The following is a 13121-nucleotide window of genomic DNA, read 5'->3' on the forward strand; positions in this document are numbered from 1 at the left end:
TTTGAAAAGGTGCTTCTTTCCATAGAAATTGGAATTGGGTGAATAAGGTAGAAAAAAGTTTTGTGATAGTAACTCCTTTTCTACGCCAGCTTCTGACTTTCTGATTCTACCATGCAATGGTTAGAATTTCAAAGTTTTTCTGCTTATAGGGTTATAAGCAAGATTTGAATGTTCTATAATGACTTTGTAAGAAGATTGCACATTAATAGATTTGAAATTTCAAAACTCATCTTCACTAGTAAAAACAACTTCAAATGGTCGAAATTAAGTTGGTCGGTAAATGGCTTTGATGGAATAGAAACTTTAGCTATCGCTTACAAACGAATCAACTGGAATAAGCAAAGTCCAAATAAGCACCTGACCCTTACCATACGTATGAGGTTATACATACGGGAATTTGCGTATTTCTCTAACATTTCCGCAAATGGCTTCAAAAACACCAACTGTAGGAATTCATTCTTCTAAAGAAGCAATCTATCTGTCTTTACAAGAGGGCTATGATTTTGTTGGAGTTAGGTTGAGTACTGATGCTTTGAAGCAACGCGTAGAGAGTTTAGAACCTTTCGAAAGCGTGCAAGAGTTTTTCGACAGTGAAATAGCCTACCATCCAGAAGGTTTGGATTTAAAATATTGAATTGTGTTAGCTAACATTATGAAAGAATACGTAAATAAAGTAGTCGGGCTCACGTCAGAATGGATTGAATTGGATTCGAACGATGCCTTGATAGCTCAGCGGTCTGAAGAAATTTTAATGAAAGAGGTTTCCTTTGCCTCTTACTGTGGTCTTGCTAGCGTCCTTTGTAATGGCCCTAAATATGCCGATAACATAACGCAATATGCTAGATCATGCTCGACGATTTTAAATTCTAGTTACAATATCACTTTGGTTCTTCAATTTCCAATTGAATATGGCCAGGAAGACCTTTTTGAGAGTTGGAAGATGTGGAATATAGTTCGTACTTCTTGTAAATACAATCCTCGATTACAAGTTGCTCTCGAATTACCTCCATCATGTTCCCCTCCAATAGAATTAGTAAACAGATGGTATGCTGAGCCCATTGGTATGATCTCCCTATCTTGCATGGCTTTTGTTCCAAACCCGACTGGCTACCCTGTATTGAGTCGTAAGCTTCGAGCCATCTTTTCTTTATACCTCAGACTAAATCCAAAGGTCTTTCTAAGGGATAGCAATGTTCCCGATAAGATTGGTGAATCACCCGACTATAGTATATACATGAAACACCTTTTTGATACACAGCCTCCAGCTCCCTTGGTTGAGGAATTTGCCGGCGGGTACAAAGACTATTTACAGATTCCATTACAGCCACTCAGTCATAACTTGGAAAATATCACTTACGAGATTTTTGAGAGAGATCCTGTGAAGTATGCTCAGTATGAACAAGCGATTTTCGCGGCCTTAAACGACCGAGATGCAAATTCGGTTACGCGCATTGCTGTGGTAGGTGCGGGAAGAGGCCCTTTGGTCGATTGTGCTCTTCGGGCAGCTATATCATCTGCACGTACGGTAGACATGATAGCATTAGAAAAGAACCCTAATGCGTTCGCCATGCTTTTATTACGAAACAGACAGGATTGGGCTGGAAAGGTAACGCTTGTTTTTGGGGATATGCGAGAATGGAATCCCGATTATAAAATTGATATCTTAGTGAGCGAACTATTGGGAAGCATGGCAGATAATGAGTTAAGTCCAGAATGCTTGGATGGTGTCCAGCGAGTGCTGAATCCAATTACAGGAATAAGTATTCCTTCATCATACGCTTCGTACATCACTCCGATCATGTCCCCAAAGCTCTGGTCGGAAGTCCGTAATATGAACGATGCTTCGGCATTTGCAAGGCAATACGTTGTTTTAATGAATTCCGTTGATTTTTTGGCACCAAATGATGAGTTTCGATTTCAACCACTTTGGTCATTTCATCACCCGAACGACGAGACGAAATTGTTTTCAAAAAATCAACATAATCGAAGAAATGCAGCTGTGCGCTTTCAAGCGACTAACCCAGGTGTATTGCATGGCTTTGCTGGTTATTTTGAAGCTACTTTGTACAAAAATATCTCGCTCTCCACGTTGCCGACGACAATGGAAGAAAAGTCTCCGGACATGTTTTCATGGTTCCCAATATATATTCCAATCGAGGTATGACTATAAATTTTTACGTTGCTGTACAACTTTTATTTTATTTTTTTGAATCCTTACTTACCATAAATTTAGAAACCAATGTACGTTCCCGAAAACAGCCAGCTTCAATTACACCTATGGAGAATGACTGATGGCGCACGAGTCTGGTTTGAATGGTCTGCAAATACATATCTGGTATTGAGGAACGGAAGCCACATTCATCTTTCATCCACTGACATTCACAATGCTTCTGGAAGGGGCTTTTCATACCTCATGAATTAATCGACACAACCGGTTGAAGCTTCATTTTCTTGGTTTCTTTTGTTTTTGTTTTAAATTTTTTTTTGGTTTTTGTAGAACTACAGTTGTGTGTGCAATCGATATAAAGTCTACAGTTTTTGTGCGCACATTCGAATATAACATCAATTAATAAACTTTCATGCCTATAAAAATTAGCATCGATATGAGTACTGTTGAAGTTTCCTATTTTTTAATAATTCGTCCATTCATTTTTACAATTTAAATCTAATTCAGCTATTTACATTTATGCATTGGTTCACTAAAAAACAGTGCACCTCGTTAAATACACCTTATGCGAAGATTTGCTGTTGGTGACTTTTCTGCTTTTTGCCATACGACACTCAGCAAATTGAAATTGCTGAATTTAGGAGCATACCATGGAACCAGCTTTGAAAAAATCTCGTTCTGATTCAAAAAATCCATACCTATCTCACTTAGAAGATGGTAGCGATGATTTGGAAAGTGTTTCTTCCAACGGGTTAACTAGACGTGCTACAACAGTTGAAGCTGTAGAAAAAGCGGAAAGTGGACCCAACAATCCTTTCAATAACATACCTTTTAGCGATAAATACTTTGCAATTTTAGACGGAAGACGCCAATTGCCTGTGCATCAGCAAAGAGATGAATTTTTGAAGCTTTACCATGAAAACCAAATTATCGTATTCGTCGGTGAAACGGGTTCTGGTAAAACCACTCAAATTCCTCAGTTTGTTTTATACGACGAATTGCCACATCTAACCAATTCCCAAGTTGCTTGTACTCAACCTCGTCGTGTGGCAGCTATGTCAGTCGCTAAGCGTGTCGCAGATGAAATGGATGTCAAGCTTGGAGGAGAAGTTGGTTATAACATTCGTTTCGAAGACTGCAGTGGCCCCAATACAATGTTGAAATATATGACTGATGGTATGCTTCTACGTGAGGCCATGAATGATCACACATTGTCAAGATACTCTTGTATTATTCTTGACGAAGCACACGAAAGAACTTTAGCTACTGATATTCTGATGGGTCTTATGAAGCGTATAGCCCAAAGAAGACCCGACCTGAAAATTATTGTCATGTCTGCAACTTTAGATGCTAGAAAATTTCAAAAGTACTTTTTCGAAGCTCCTTTATTGGCAGTTCCAGGAAGAACATTCCCTGTCGAAATTTACTATACCCAAGATCCTGAACGTGATTATTTAGAAGCCGCTCTTCGTACTGTCCTTCAAATCCATGTTGAAGAGGGCCCTGGCGATATTCTTGTTTTCCTTACTGGTGAAGAAGAAATTGAGGATGCATGCCGTAAAATTGCTCTAGAAGCCGATGACTTACTTCGAGAGGGCGCTGCAGGTCCCTTGAACGTGTATCCTTTGTATGGTTCTTTACCACCTAATTTGCAACAACGCATTTTTGAGCCAACGCCAGAAGATAGTAAATCTGGCCCTGGCCGAAAGGTTGTGATCTCTACAAACATTGCCGAAACATCTCTTACAATTGACGGAATTGTTTATGTCGTTGATCCAGGATTCAGCAAGCAAAAAATTTACAATCCTCGTATTCGTGTTGAATCTCTTCTAGTAAGTCCTATTAGCAAAGCTAGTGCTCAGCAACGTGCAGGTCGTGCAGGCCGTACCCGTCCTGGTAAATGCTTCCGGCTCTATACTGAAGATGCTTTCCGTAAAGAATTAATCGAACAAACTTATCCGGAAATCCTTCGAAGCAATCTTTCAAGTACAGTATTGGAATTGAAGAAGTTAGGAATTGACGACCTTGTTCATTTCGATTATATGGATCCTCCGGCACCTGAGACCATGATGCGTGCTTTAGAAGAGCTCAACTACCTTGCTTGTTTAGATGATGAGGGTAGTTTGACTCCACTTGGCCGCAAGGCCTCAGACTTTCCTCTTGATCCCAACTTAGCTGTTATGTTAATCAAGAGTCCTGAATTCTATTGCTCCAACGAAGTTCTGTCTCTTACCGCGCTTTTATCTGTTCCCAGTATATTCGTGCGTCCAAATTCTGCTAGAAAACTTGCTGATGAAATTCGCCAGCAATTTGAGCACCCTGATGGTGATCATTTGACTTTATTAAATGTATATCACGCTTACAAGTCCAGTGAAGGTACTTCTGATTGGTGCTGGAATCACTTTTTGTCCCATAGAGCTTTAATTAGTGCTGACAATGTTCGAAAGCAACTTAGAAGAACAATGGAACGACAACAAGTCGATTTAATTTCCACTCCTTTCGAAGACAAAAATTATTACGTGAATATACGGAGAGCTCTTGTTAGTGGCTTTTTCATGCAAGTTGCTAAGAAATCCGCTAATGGTAAAAATTATGTAACCATGAAGGATAACCAAATGGTATCCCTTCATCCTTCTTGCGGATTGTCGGTTACTCCAGAGTGGGTTGTATACAATGAATTTGTTTTAACGACTAAGAGCTTCATTCGCACTGTTTCTTCTGTTCGACCTGAATGGTTGGTTGAATTGGCTCCCAACTATTACGATTTGGATGATTTTGACAATAACAAAGAGGTAAAGTCAGCACTTCAAAAAATATACCAAATGGCCGCTAGATCCAAGAAGGGATCTCGAAAGTAACTAAGATTAAATTTTTGAATGGGATTTCGGATTACTTCTCTACTAACTCATTTTTTTTGTCTTTTTGTTAATATACTTGAAGTATTTTGTAATATAGACCTTGCTTAGGGATATCGGATATCAAAACAGGTAATAATGGATCTTATTAAACGATTAAAAGCTACACTCATGTAAATAATGTAAAAAATACACATTCTGGGAGAAATAATAAAAGCATGAGCCATTTAACATAATGAATATGATTAAGCGTTTAATTATTGGAGATAAGAAATACAATATTAGGATTGTCAAATATTTTCATATTGTTTAGTGACAGCTGATGAATTCAGCAGTTGTTCAAGTTCGCAACTGAAATTACCTATCTCACTACCTTAATTTTGAGGAATGCACGGAGAAATCACATAATGGGATTATTGACTTTGGTAAAAAATAAAGCACTGCTTTTTTTGGGGTTACTTTTTGTTGGAATCATTTTTAAGTACGTGGTTACAGAGGACTTGGAAATAATCACCAAATTTGAGAAACGTTTAGAGAGGTTGAACCAAAACTTAATAAAGGATGTGAATGACTTCCGCAAGAAGGAAAATGCTACTCTTCTTACAATGGCAAGAAATTCTGAGTTGTATGAACTAGTAAACACGGTTCTCATATATGAAAGAAAATTCAACGGAATATATCGATACCCATGGGTGTTCCTTAACGATGAACCCTTTTCTGATAAATTTAAAAATACAATTGCTCGATTAACAAGCGGCCCTACTTATTTTGGAGAAATCCCAAAGGAGCAGTGGGATATGCCGGACTCTATAGACGTTGACCGAGCTGAGGCATCATGGGGGAACATGGCAATGAGAGGCATTATTTATGGAGGGAAGAAATCTTATCGACAAATGTGCAGATACTATTCTGGTTTTTTTTGGAAACATCCATTACTCGATTCATATAAATACTACTGGAGAATCGAGCACGATTCTAATTTGTTATGCGACATAAAAAAGGATCCATTTACTGAACTTCGTGAAAAAAATAAAACCTATGGGTTTGTCATTACCATTAAAGAAATTGCAGCTACCATCCCCTCTTTATGGAACACAACAATGGACTTTGTTGCAACGTATCCCGAGTTGCTGGCACCTAACAATTTATGGGATTGGATTTCTATAAATGAAGGAAAAGATTATAGTTTGTGTCATTTTGTAAGCGTCTCCTCTGCTCCATGCTTTTATACTAACATGTTTAGTGGTCTAATTTTGAGGTTGCAGATTTGGACTTCTTTCGGAGCGATGCATACCAAAAATATTTTGATTACTTGGATAATGCTGGTGGATTTTTTTACGAAGTACGTCTGGCCATAGACATTTTAACTTCCATGTTGACAAGTACTTGAACAGCAGCTAATCTTTTTAGAGATGGGGTGATGCCCCAATTCATTCAATAGCTTTAAGTCTCTTCCTGGATAAAAACCAAATCTTGTTTTTTAGGGACATAGGCTATGAGCATTCGCCTATCACTTACTGCCCTACTAATAATAAACATTGCAGCTGTGATGTTCCTTACGGAGATCGTATGTAGAATTTTCCCTTTTATTTAACCGATGGTTCTAACCAAGTAAACAGTTAAAGACAACAATTCCTGCATTTATAAATATTTGCAAGTCGCAGAAGGCATTTGAGTTTACCAAGCGAGTGCTGCGAGTTTAATATTTACTTAAAGTAAGGAATAAACTTTGTGCTTTGGTCGTTTATCAGTGTCTCAACACTGCTATATCTGAAGACGAAAAAAATTTCCTTTTTTCTTCTTAATGAATTTCAGGATGCTACGTGAATATAGAAATAGATGTAAAAACGAAAATGAAAATTTAATTAATCATTTTATGATTTAATCTCTGTCATCAAATAATAAATTTATTATAGGCGCATGAAAAATTTACCTTGAACACGGGCTCGCTAAGTAACGTTTCTATTTAAATTTTAGTGATGCTTGCTATGTGGCGTTAAATCTAATAAGGAAATATAAAATTTTCATACAAAGCGATGGCAACACGTCACATATTCCCATTTACAAAAGATAGAATTTTTCCAAATTTTGGTTTGTTCTTAGCAAACATGTCAGCAGCACCAAAATCATCATCGAAACTGAGAAGAGAGGTAAGTTGATGAAAAGGTAATCTAAAATAAATTATATTGATGCCTAAAATCTAATTTTTCATGCTTTTTTTCCAAAGCATTTGCAAAACAGTTACTAACTATTACAAAACAGGCCAAGCAAGCCGAACGTCTTGCTGCTAAGGGTCAAGCTCCCAAGTCGAAAACCTCTAAGAATGACAAGGACAAAGAAGTCGATGGTGTAACTACTGACATTTCCCAATTGTCCACTGATGATCCTATTTTTGAAAGAAGTGCTTCTGGTGTATTGATTAGTCAATCCATGAGTCGTGATATCAAGATTGACAGCTATACACTCTCTTTCCACGGCCGTCTCTTGATTGAGAACGCCATTGTGGAACTTAACCACGGTCAACGTTATGGTTTATTGGGTGAAAATGGATCCGGTAAGAGTACTTTCCTTGAATCTTTGGCTGCTCGTGATGTTGAGATCCCTGAACACATTGATGTTTATTTGCTTAATGCTGAGGCCGAACCCACTGACATTAATGCCGTCGAGTATATCATTAGATCCGCAAAGCAAAAGGTTCAAAAGCTTGAACTTGAAATCGAAGAATTGTCCACAGCTGATAATGTTGATGACGTTTTGCTTGAAAGTAAATATGAAGAACTTGACGACATGGACCCCAGCACCTTTGAAGCTAAGGCTGCTATGATTTTGAACGGTTTGGGTTTCACCCAGGAGACAATGAAGAAACCCACCAAGGACATGTCTGGTGGTTGGCGTATGCGTGTCTCTCTTTCCCGCGCTTTGTTCATCAAGCCTTCTTTGCTTTTGTTGGACGAACCCACCAATCACTTGGATCTTGAAGCTGTTGTCTGGTTGGAAAGCTATCTTGCCAAGTATGACAGATGTCTTGTCGTTACTTCCCACTCTCAAGATTTCCTAAACAATGTTTGCACAAACATTATCGATTTGAATACCAAGAAGCAATTAACTTACTATGGTGGTAACTTTGATATTTACATGCGTACCAAGGAAGAAAACGAGACAAACCAAATGAAGGCTTACCTTAAGCAACAAGAAGAAATTGCCCATATCAGAAAGTTCATTGCTGGTGCTGGTACTTATGCCAACTTGGTGCGTCAAGCTAAGTCTAAGCAAAAGATTATCGACAAGATGGAAGCCGCTGGTTTGATTGAAAAGCCCGAGCCTCCTCGTTCTTTCAGCTTTGAATTTGAAGAAGTACGTAAGCTTCCCCCTCCTATCATTGCTTTCAACGACGTTGCATTCTCCTATGATGGTAACCTCGATCACTCTCTTTATCGTGACTTGTCTTTCGGTATTGACATGGACTCTCGTGTCGCTATTGTCGGTAAGAACGGTACTGGTAAGTCCACTTTGTTGAACTTGATTACTGGTATGTTGATTCCTGTTGAGGGTAATGTCTCTCGTTACAGTGGTTTGAAGTTGGCCAAGTACTCTCAACACAGTGCTGACCAACTCCCTTACGAAAAATCCCCTCTTGAATATGTCAGCGACACCTACAAATCCAAATTCCCCAATAGAGAACTTCAACAGTGGCGTAGTGTCCTTGGCAAGTTTGGCTTGTCTGGTCAACACCAAACTAGTGAAATCCGTACATTATCTGATGGTTTGAAGAGCCGTGTCGTGTTCGCTGCTCTTGCCTTGGAAGAGCCTCACATTCTTTTGCTCGACGAACCTACTAACCATTTGGATATTACATCAATTGATGCTTTGGCTGGTGCTATTAAAAGATGGAGTGGTGGTGTCGTTTTGGTTTCACACGATTTCCGTCTTATTGGCCAAGTTTCTAATGAACTTTGGGAAGTTAAGGACAAGAAGGTTGTGAAATTGGACTGCAACATCGAAGAGTACAAGAAACAAATGGCTATTGAAGTCCAATCTCATGATACCACTTCTAAGGTCAAGCACTTGGTTTAGATTACTTAAAATTTCTTTCTATAATTGGTTGAAGGGAATATTCTTATGTTTAGTTGAGGGTTATTTTATGTGGGCTAAAAATTACTTTAAATTTTGGTTAAATATCATATTTTTGTTATGTGTAGTTTATAATGTACGAGGCGGTGAATGTTGTGTAAGCTTATTGATAATTTATGTGCATAATGCAGTCCTAAGTATTTTATCTTCTTTTGTAGATGAAATACACTAGGAAGTTTCTTTTTATTGTACACTTATTCGTACGAAAGCAATGTATTTGGAAAATAGGAGGCGGTGAACCAAGGGAGTAAAAATTGCGAAGTATAATAAAAGCGATTGTTTCCAGTTTTACTCTCGTTTTTCTTTTTCTAATCCTTTTTTTTTTTTTTTTTTTTTTTTTTTTTTTTCTCCATCCTTTAATTGAAAATGAAATGCATCGTATTTCATCCTTTGCGTTCTGGCTTGCACCACTTTATCGCCATACCCAGTGTTGGTACTAACAGTCAGCAACACAACCAAACATCAAGACAACCGAAGCTTTAAAAAATTGCTCATTTTTATCATTAAGAAAAATTGAATAGATGTCTATAGATTCAGACGATGTCTCGCAATCAGTATTCGGAGCTAATAACGTCTCTTTGAAAGATGTGGACGGATGGATCGAACAATTGAAAAGGTGTGAACCTCTCAGTGAGTCAGATGTAGAAGCCCTCTGTGAAAAGGTAAGAATTTGCTTGAATTACGAATACATTGAAGCAACTCTAAGATTGCTTCGAAATTGCGGTTTATATCAACTCCGATCTTTGAGAGAGCGTGCTAAGAGTTTCGAAGAGCAACTAACTGAAACTGTTTTAAAGTCTTTAAGAATATTTGGCGGAGCATGACACTAACTATGGAGTAGGCAAAAGAAGTGTTATGTCGCGAAAGTAATGTTCAGCCCGTACATAACCCTGTTACTGTTTGTGGTGATATTCACGGACAATTTCATGACTTGATGGAGTTATTTAAAATTGGAGGCGAAGTACCTGATATGAACTACCTTTTTATGGGAGACTATGTAGATAGAGGGTACCATAGTGTTGAAACAGCAAGTCTGCTGGTAGCTATGAAGTTACGGTTTCCCCACCGAATTACAATATTAAGAGGAAATCATGAATCTCGTCAAATCACCCAAGTCTATGGATTTTATGATGAATGCTTACGTAAATATGGTTCCGCGAATGTATGGAAGCATTTTACTAATCTTTTTGACTATTTCCCTTTAACCGCATTAATTGAAGACCGTATATTCTGTCTACACGGTGGTCTTTCTCCTAGCATCGATTCATTGGACCAAATTCGATCTTTAGATCGTGTTCAGGAAGTTCCTCATGAAGGTCCTATGTGTGATCTACTTTGGTCCGACCCTGATGATCGTTGTGGTTGGGGTATCTCTCCCCGTGGTGCAGGTTACACTTTTGGACAAGACATTTCTGAATCTTTCAACCATGCAAACGGCCTAAGTTTGACCGCAAGAGCTCACCAATTGGTAATGGAAGGTTACAATTGGGCTCATGATGGCGACGTAGTAACTATCTTTTCTGCTCCTAATTACTGTTATCGTTGTGGTAATCAAGCTGCGATTTTGGAGGTTGACGATAATATGAATCAAGTTTTGTAAGTTTGCACTAAAATATCCTTTTGCGGTTACTAACAACGTTCTTTAGTTTGCAATTTGACCCAGCACCGAGAAAAGGCGAACCCGTCATTGCACGAAGGACTCCAGGTAAGGACCAGCTAAAAATACTGGCTTTTTGTATCCTCGCTTGCTAACATAATAGATTACTTCCTTTAAAAAGTCGATGTTCATGCTCAAAAAATGGTCCTCTGTTTGTATTTAGCATCATACCTCACGTATGTAAAATTTATGATGAATCTTTTCTATATCCTCAATTGTTCGGGCTGTATTGCGTGGTCACTCGCATATATATATATACATTATTTTTTTCTTTATCGTAATGAAAAGTAAAGGTTCGCGTTACGTCGCTTGTTTGGGATTACAAGTCGATCAGGTATAATGGAATTTTTGGTTAAAGATTGTCCGTTCCTATATAAGATTACCTTTTCTTTTAATATAATGTACCTACTAGGACTTTACAGTAAATGAGTGTATCGTTTGGTTATGTTCAAGGTGAGTGTTCAATTGCACTCGAGATGTTGGTTAATCAAGCTTTTCTGTATGAATATTTTTAAGGAGACTAAAGGCTAGGTGCTAAAATTATTTTGCTAATAAAAAAAAGTACTACAATTCAAATAATGTAATGTAAACATTATGCCAACTTAAGCAAGGATCCATAGGTTTGGATGAAGCAAAAACTTGAAATTATCTCAAGATAACACAATCTACTATTGGAAGCGCCGAGAGAAAACTAGTAAAAAAGTGCAAAAGACTTTTAATTATTTTGGAACTACGAATAGCAGTAAAAAGCAAACGTTTAGGACTTAGGACAGAAGGGAAAAATTCCAATAGTCAGTTGCAAATTTGAAACACTATCCAATTGAAAATGATTTATAAAAAGAAAGGAGAGGGGAGAAAAGCATAAAGAGAAAAGAGGAGGGGGTACTAGGAGTAGTATAGACTCAGCAATGGAAAGCAAAAATCACTAAGAAAATGTTTAACCAACAATAAGCTTATCGCCATCAAATTCGTATTGAGGAATAACCAGGTTGATGGGAGCAGGACCACGACGAATACGTCCAGAAATATCATAGTGAGAACCGTGGCAAGGGCAGAACCAACCGCCATAGTCACCAGCTTCGCCAATGGGGACACAACCCAAGTGAGTACAGACACCAATCATAACTAACCATTCGGGTTTTTGAACACGATCAGAATCGGCTTGAGGGTCACGGAGGGCACTGATGTCCATAGCGTTGGCTTCATCAATTTCGGCCTGAGTACGATGGCGAATAAAGACAGGCTTACCTTGCCATTTAACAACCATATTTTTACCCTCAGGGATCTTGTTTAAGTCAACTTCAGTTTTGGACATGGCTAAAACGTCAGCAGAAGCAGACCAACTAGCAAGAAAGTCATGAACTGTAGCTTGAGCACCAGCGGCAGTTAAGGCACCAAGGGTACCAACCATGGCATAAGAAACAACACGAGATCGGTCACCAGAGGAGGATTTGGTTTTATATTCTGAAAAGTCAGGAATCTCTGTAGACTCAGAATTATATCTACGAGTGAACGCTAAAGGACCAGAAGTTTTCACTGCAGAGTTGACGGCGGATCTGGCCAAACTTTGAGAAGTCGCGCTCGACGAAGCGGGCATCCTTCTCAAGGCCGATGCGACTGATTTTGAAATGAATTGTTTTGGAAACATCATGAAATGTTGAAACAGGTAGGCACGAGGTTGTTGGTGAACGACAAGAACGTCAGTTGGAGGAAGGTTGGAAGCGGTGGATATAAAAAAGCCAGCGCTGATTTGCCTTTTAGTTCACCGAAGTTGACCGATAGCCTAATTTCAACCGGTAAGCACACCCATAATTCCGCACCTTTCGGAAACGTCGGTCAACATTACCGACTGAATTGACCGATGCTACACAGTGGCATATAAAGAAACTCTTGAAAGTACGATCTCAAATGAATACGAAGAGAGTAAATAACTTGATTGTTATTACTAATTAATAAAACATGCAAAAGATTTTGAAGTAACCAACAAAACTACCAAATGTTACCACATAAATAATAATACTACGGAGTATAATATCCTGAATGGATGTAAACAAATCATACATCAATAGAAAACTCCTGCGAAGAGTAATTGAACTAGTATTCATTACTTTATGTTTTTTATTTTTGGATTTATTTGAAATAACTGCTGAGTTGAGAGACATACCTACAATCGTTTTTCCCCAAGTGTAAAAACAAATGTAAATAAACTATTTATAACGCTTGAAGCATTGAAACGTTAACTTCCACCCACATTATTACCGAATGTGAATTATGTATATCGGTAAAAAGTTGTTTTCAGTCCGTGTTGTTT

The 13121-nt window shown here is 38.3% G+C and overlaps 6 protein-coding genes across 6 annotated transcripts; 5 read left to right on the forward strand and 1 right to left on the reverse strand.

The window, feature by feature from the left end:
- Window positions 1-424: 424 nt before the first annotated feature.
- skb1 (type II protein arginine N-methyltransferase Skb1) lies at window positions 425-2422 on the forward strand (the record flags this gene model as incomplete). Its single annotated transcript, XM_056180285.1, has 3 exons — window positions 425-614; window positions 660-2158; window positions 2234-2422. 3 exons carry the CDS (start codon window positions 425-427, stop codon window positions 2420-2422), a joined length of 1878 nt encoding a protein of 625 aa, XP_056036306.1.
- Window positions 2423-2817: 395 nt separating this feature from the next.
- On the forward strand, window positions 2818-5025 carry prp43 (ATP-dependent RNA helicase Prp43; the record flags this gene model as incomplete). Its single annotated transcript, XM_056183864.1, has 1 exon — window positions 2818-5025. One exon carries the CDS (start codon window positions 2818-2820, stop codon window positions 5023-5025), a length of 2208 nt encoding a protein of 735 aa, XP_056035392.1.
- Window positions 5026-5429: 404 nt separating this feature from the next.
- On the forward strand, window positions 5430-6697 carry omh2 (Golgi alpha-1,2-mannosyltransferase Omh2; the record flags this gene model as incomplete). The annotated part of the gene is made up of 4 exons (XM_056183865.1): window positions 5430-6221; window positions 6266-6364; window positions 6433-6589; window positions 6642-6697. 4 exons carry the CDS (start codon window positions 5430-5432, stop codon window positions 6695-6697), a joined length of 1104 nt encoding a protein of 367 aa, XP_056035391.1.
- Window positions 6698-7130: 433 nt separating this feature from the next.
- On the forward strand, window positions 7131-9096 carry SOMG_01493 (ribosome biogenesis ATPase, Arb family ABCF2-like; the record flags this gene model as incomplete). The annotated part of the gene is made up of 2 exons (XM_056180286.1): window positions 7131-7172; window positions 7285-9096. The coding sequence occupies 2 exons, from the start codon at window positions 7131-7133 to the stop codon at window positions 9094-9096; spliced, it is 1854 nt and encodes a 617-aa protein (XP_056036305.1).
- A 578-nt stretch (window positions 9097-9674) lies between these two features.
- On the forward strand, window positions 9675-10927 carry ppa2 (serine/threonine protein phosphatase PP2A catalytic subunit Ppa2; the record flags this gene model as incomplete). Its single annotated transcript, XM_056180287.1, has 4 exons — window positions 9675-9815; window positions 9995-10749; window positions 10800-10858; window positions 10914-10927. The coding sequence occupies 4 exons, from the start codon at window positions 9675-9677 to the stop codon at window positions 10925-10927; spliced, it is 969 nt and encodes a 322-aa protein (XP_056036300.1).
- An 820-nt stretch (window positions 10928-11747) lies between these two features.
- On the reverse strand, window positions 11748-12458 carry rip1 (ubiquinol-cytochrome-c reductase complex subunit 5, Rip1; the record flags this gene model as incomplete). The annotated part of the gene is made up of 1 exon (XM_056180288.1): window positions 11748-12458. One exon carries the CDS (start codon window positions 12456-12458, stop codon window positions 11748-11750), a length of 711 nt encoding a protein of 236 aa, XP_056036299.1.
- Window positions 12459-13121: the final 663 nt, after the last annotated feature.

Source organism: Schizosaccharomyces osmophilus, chromosome 1, assembly GCF_027921745.1.
Source record: "Schizosaccharomyces osmophilus chromosome 1, complete sequence".
Classification (NCBI taxonomy): domain Eukaryota; kingdom Fungi; phylum Ascomycota; class Schizosaccharomycetes; order Schizosaccharomycetales; family Schizosaccharomycetaceae; genus Schizosaccharomyces; species Schizosaccharomyces osmophilus.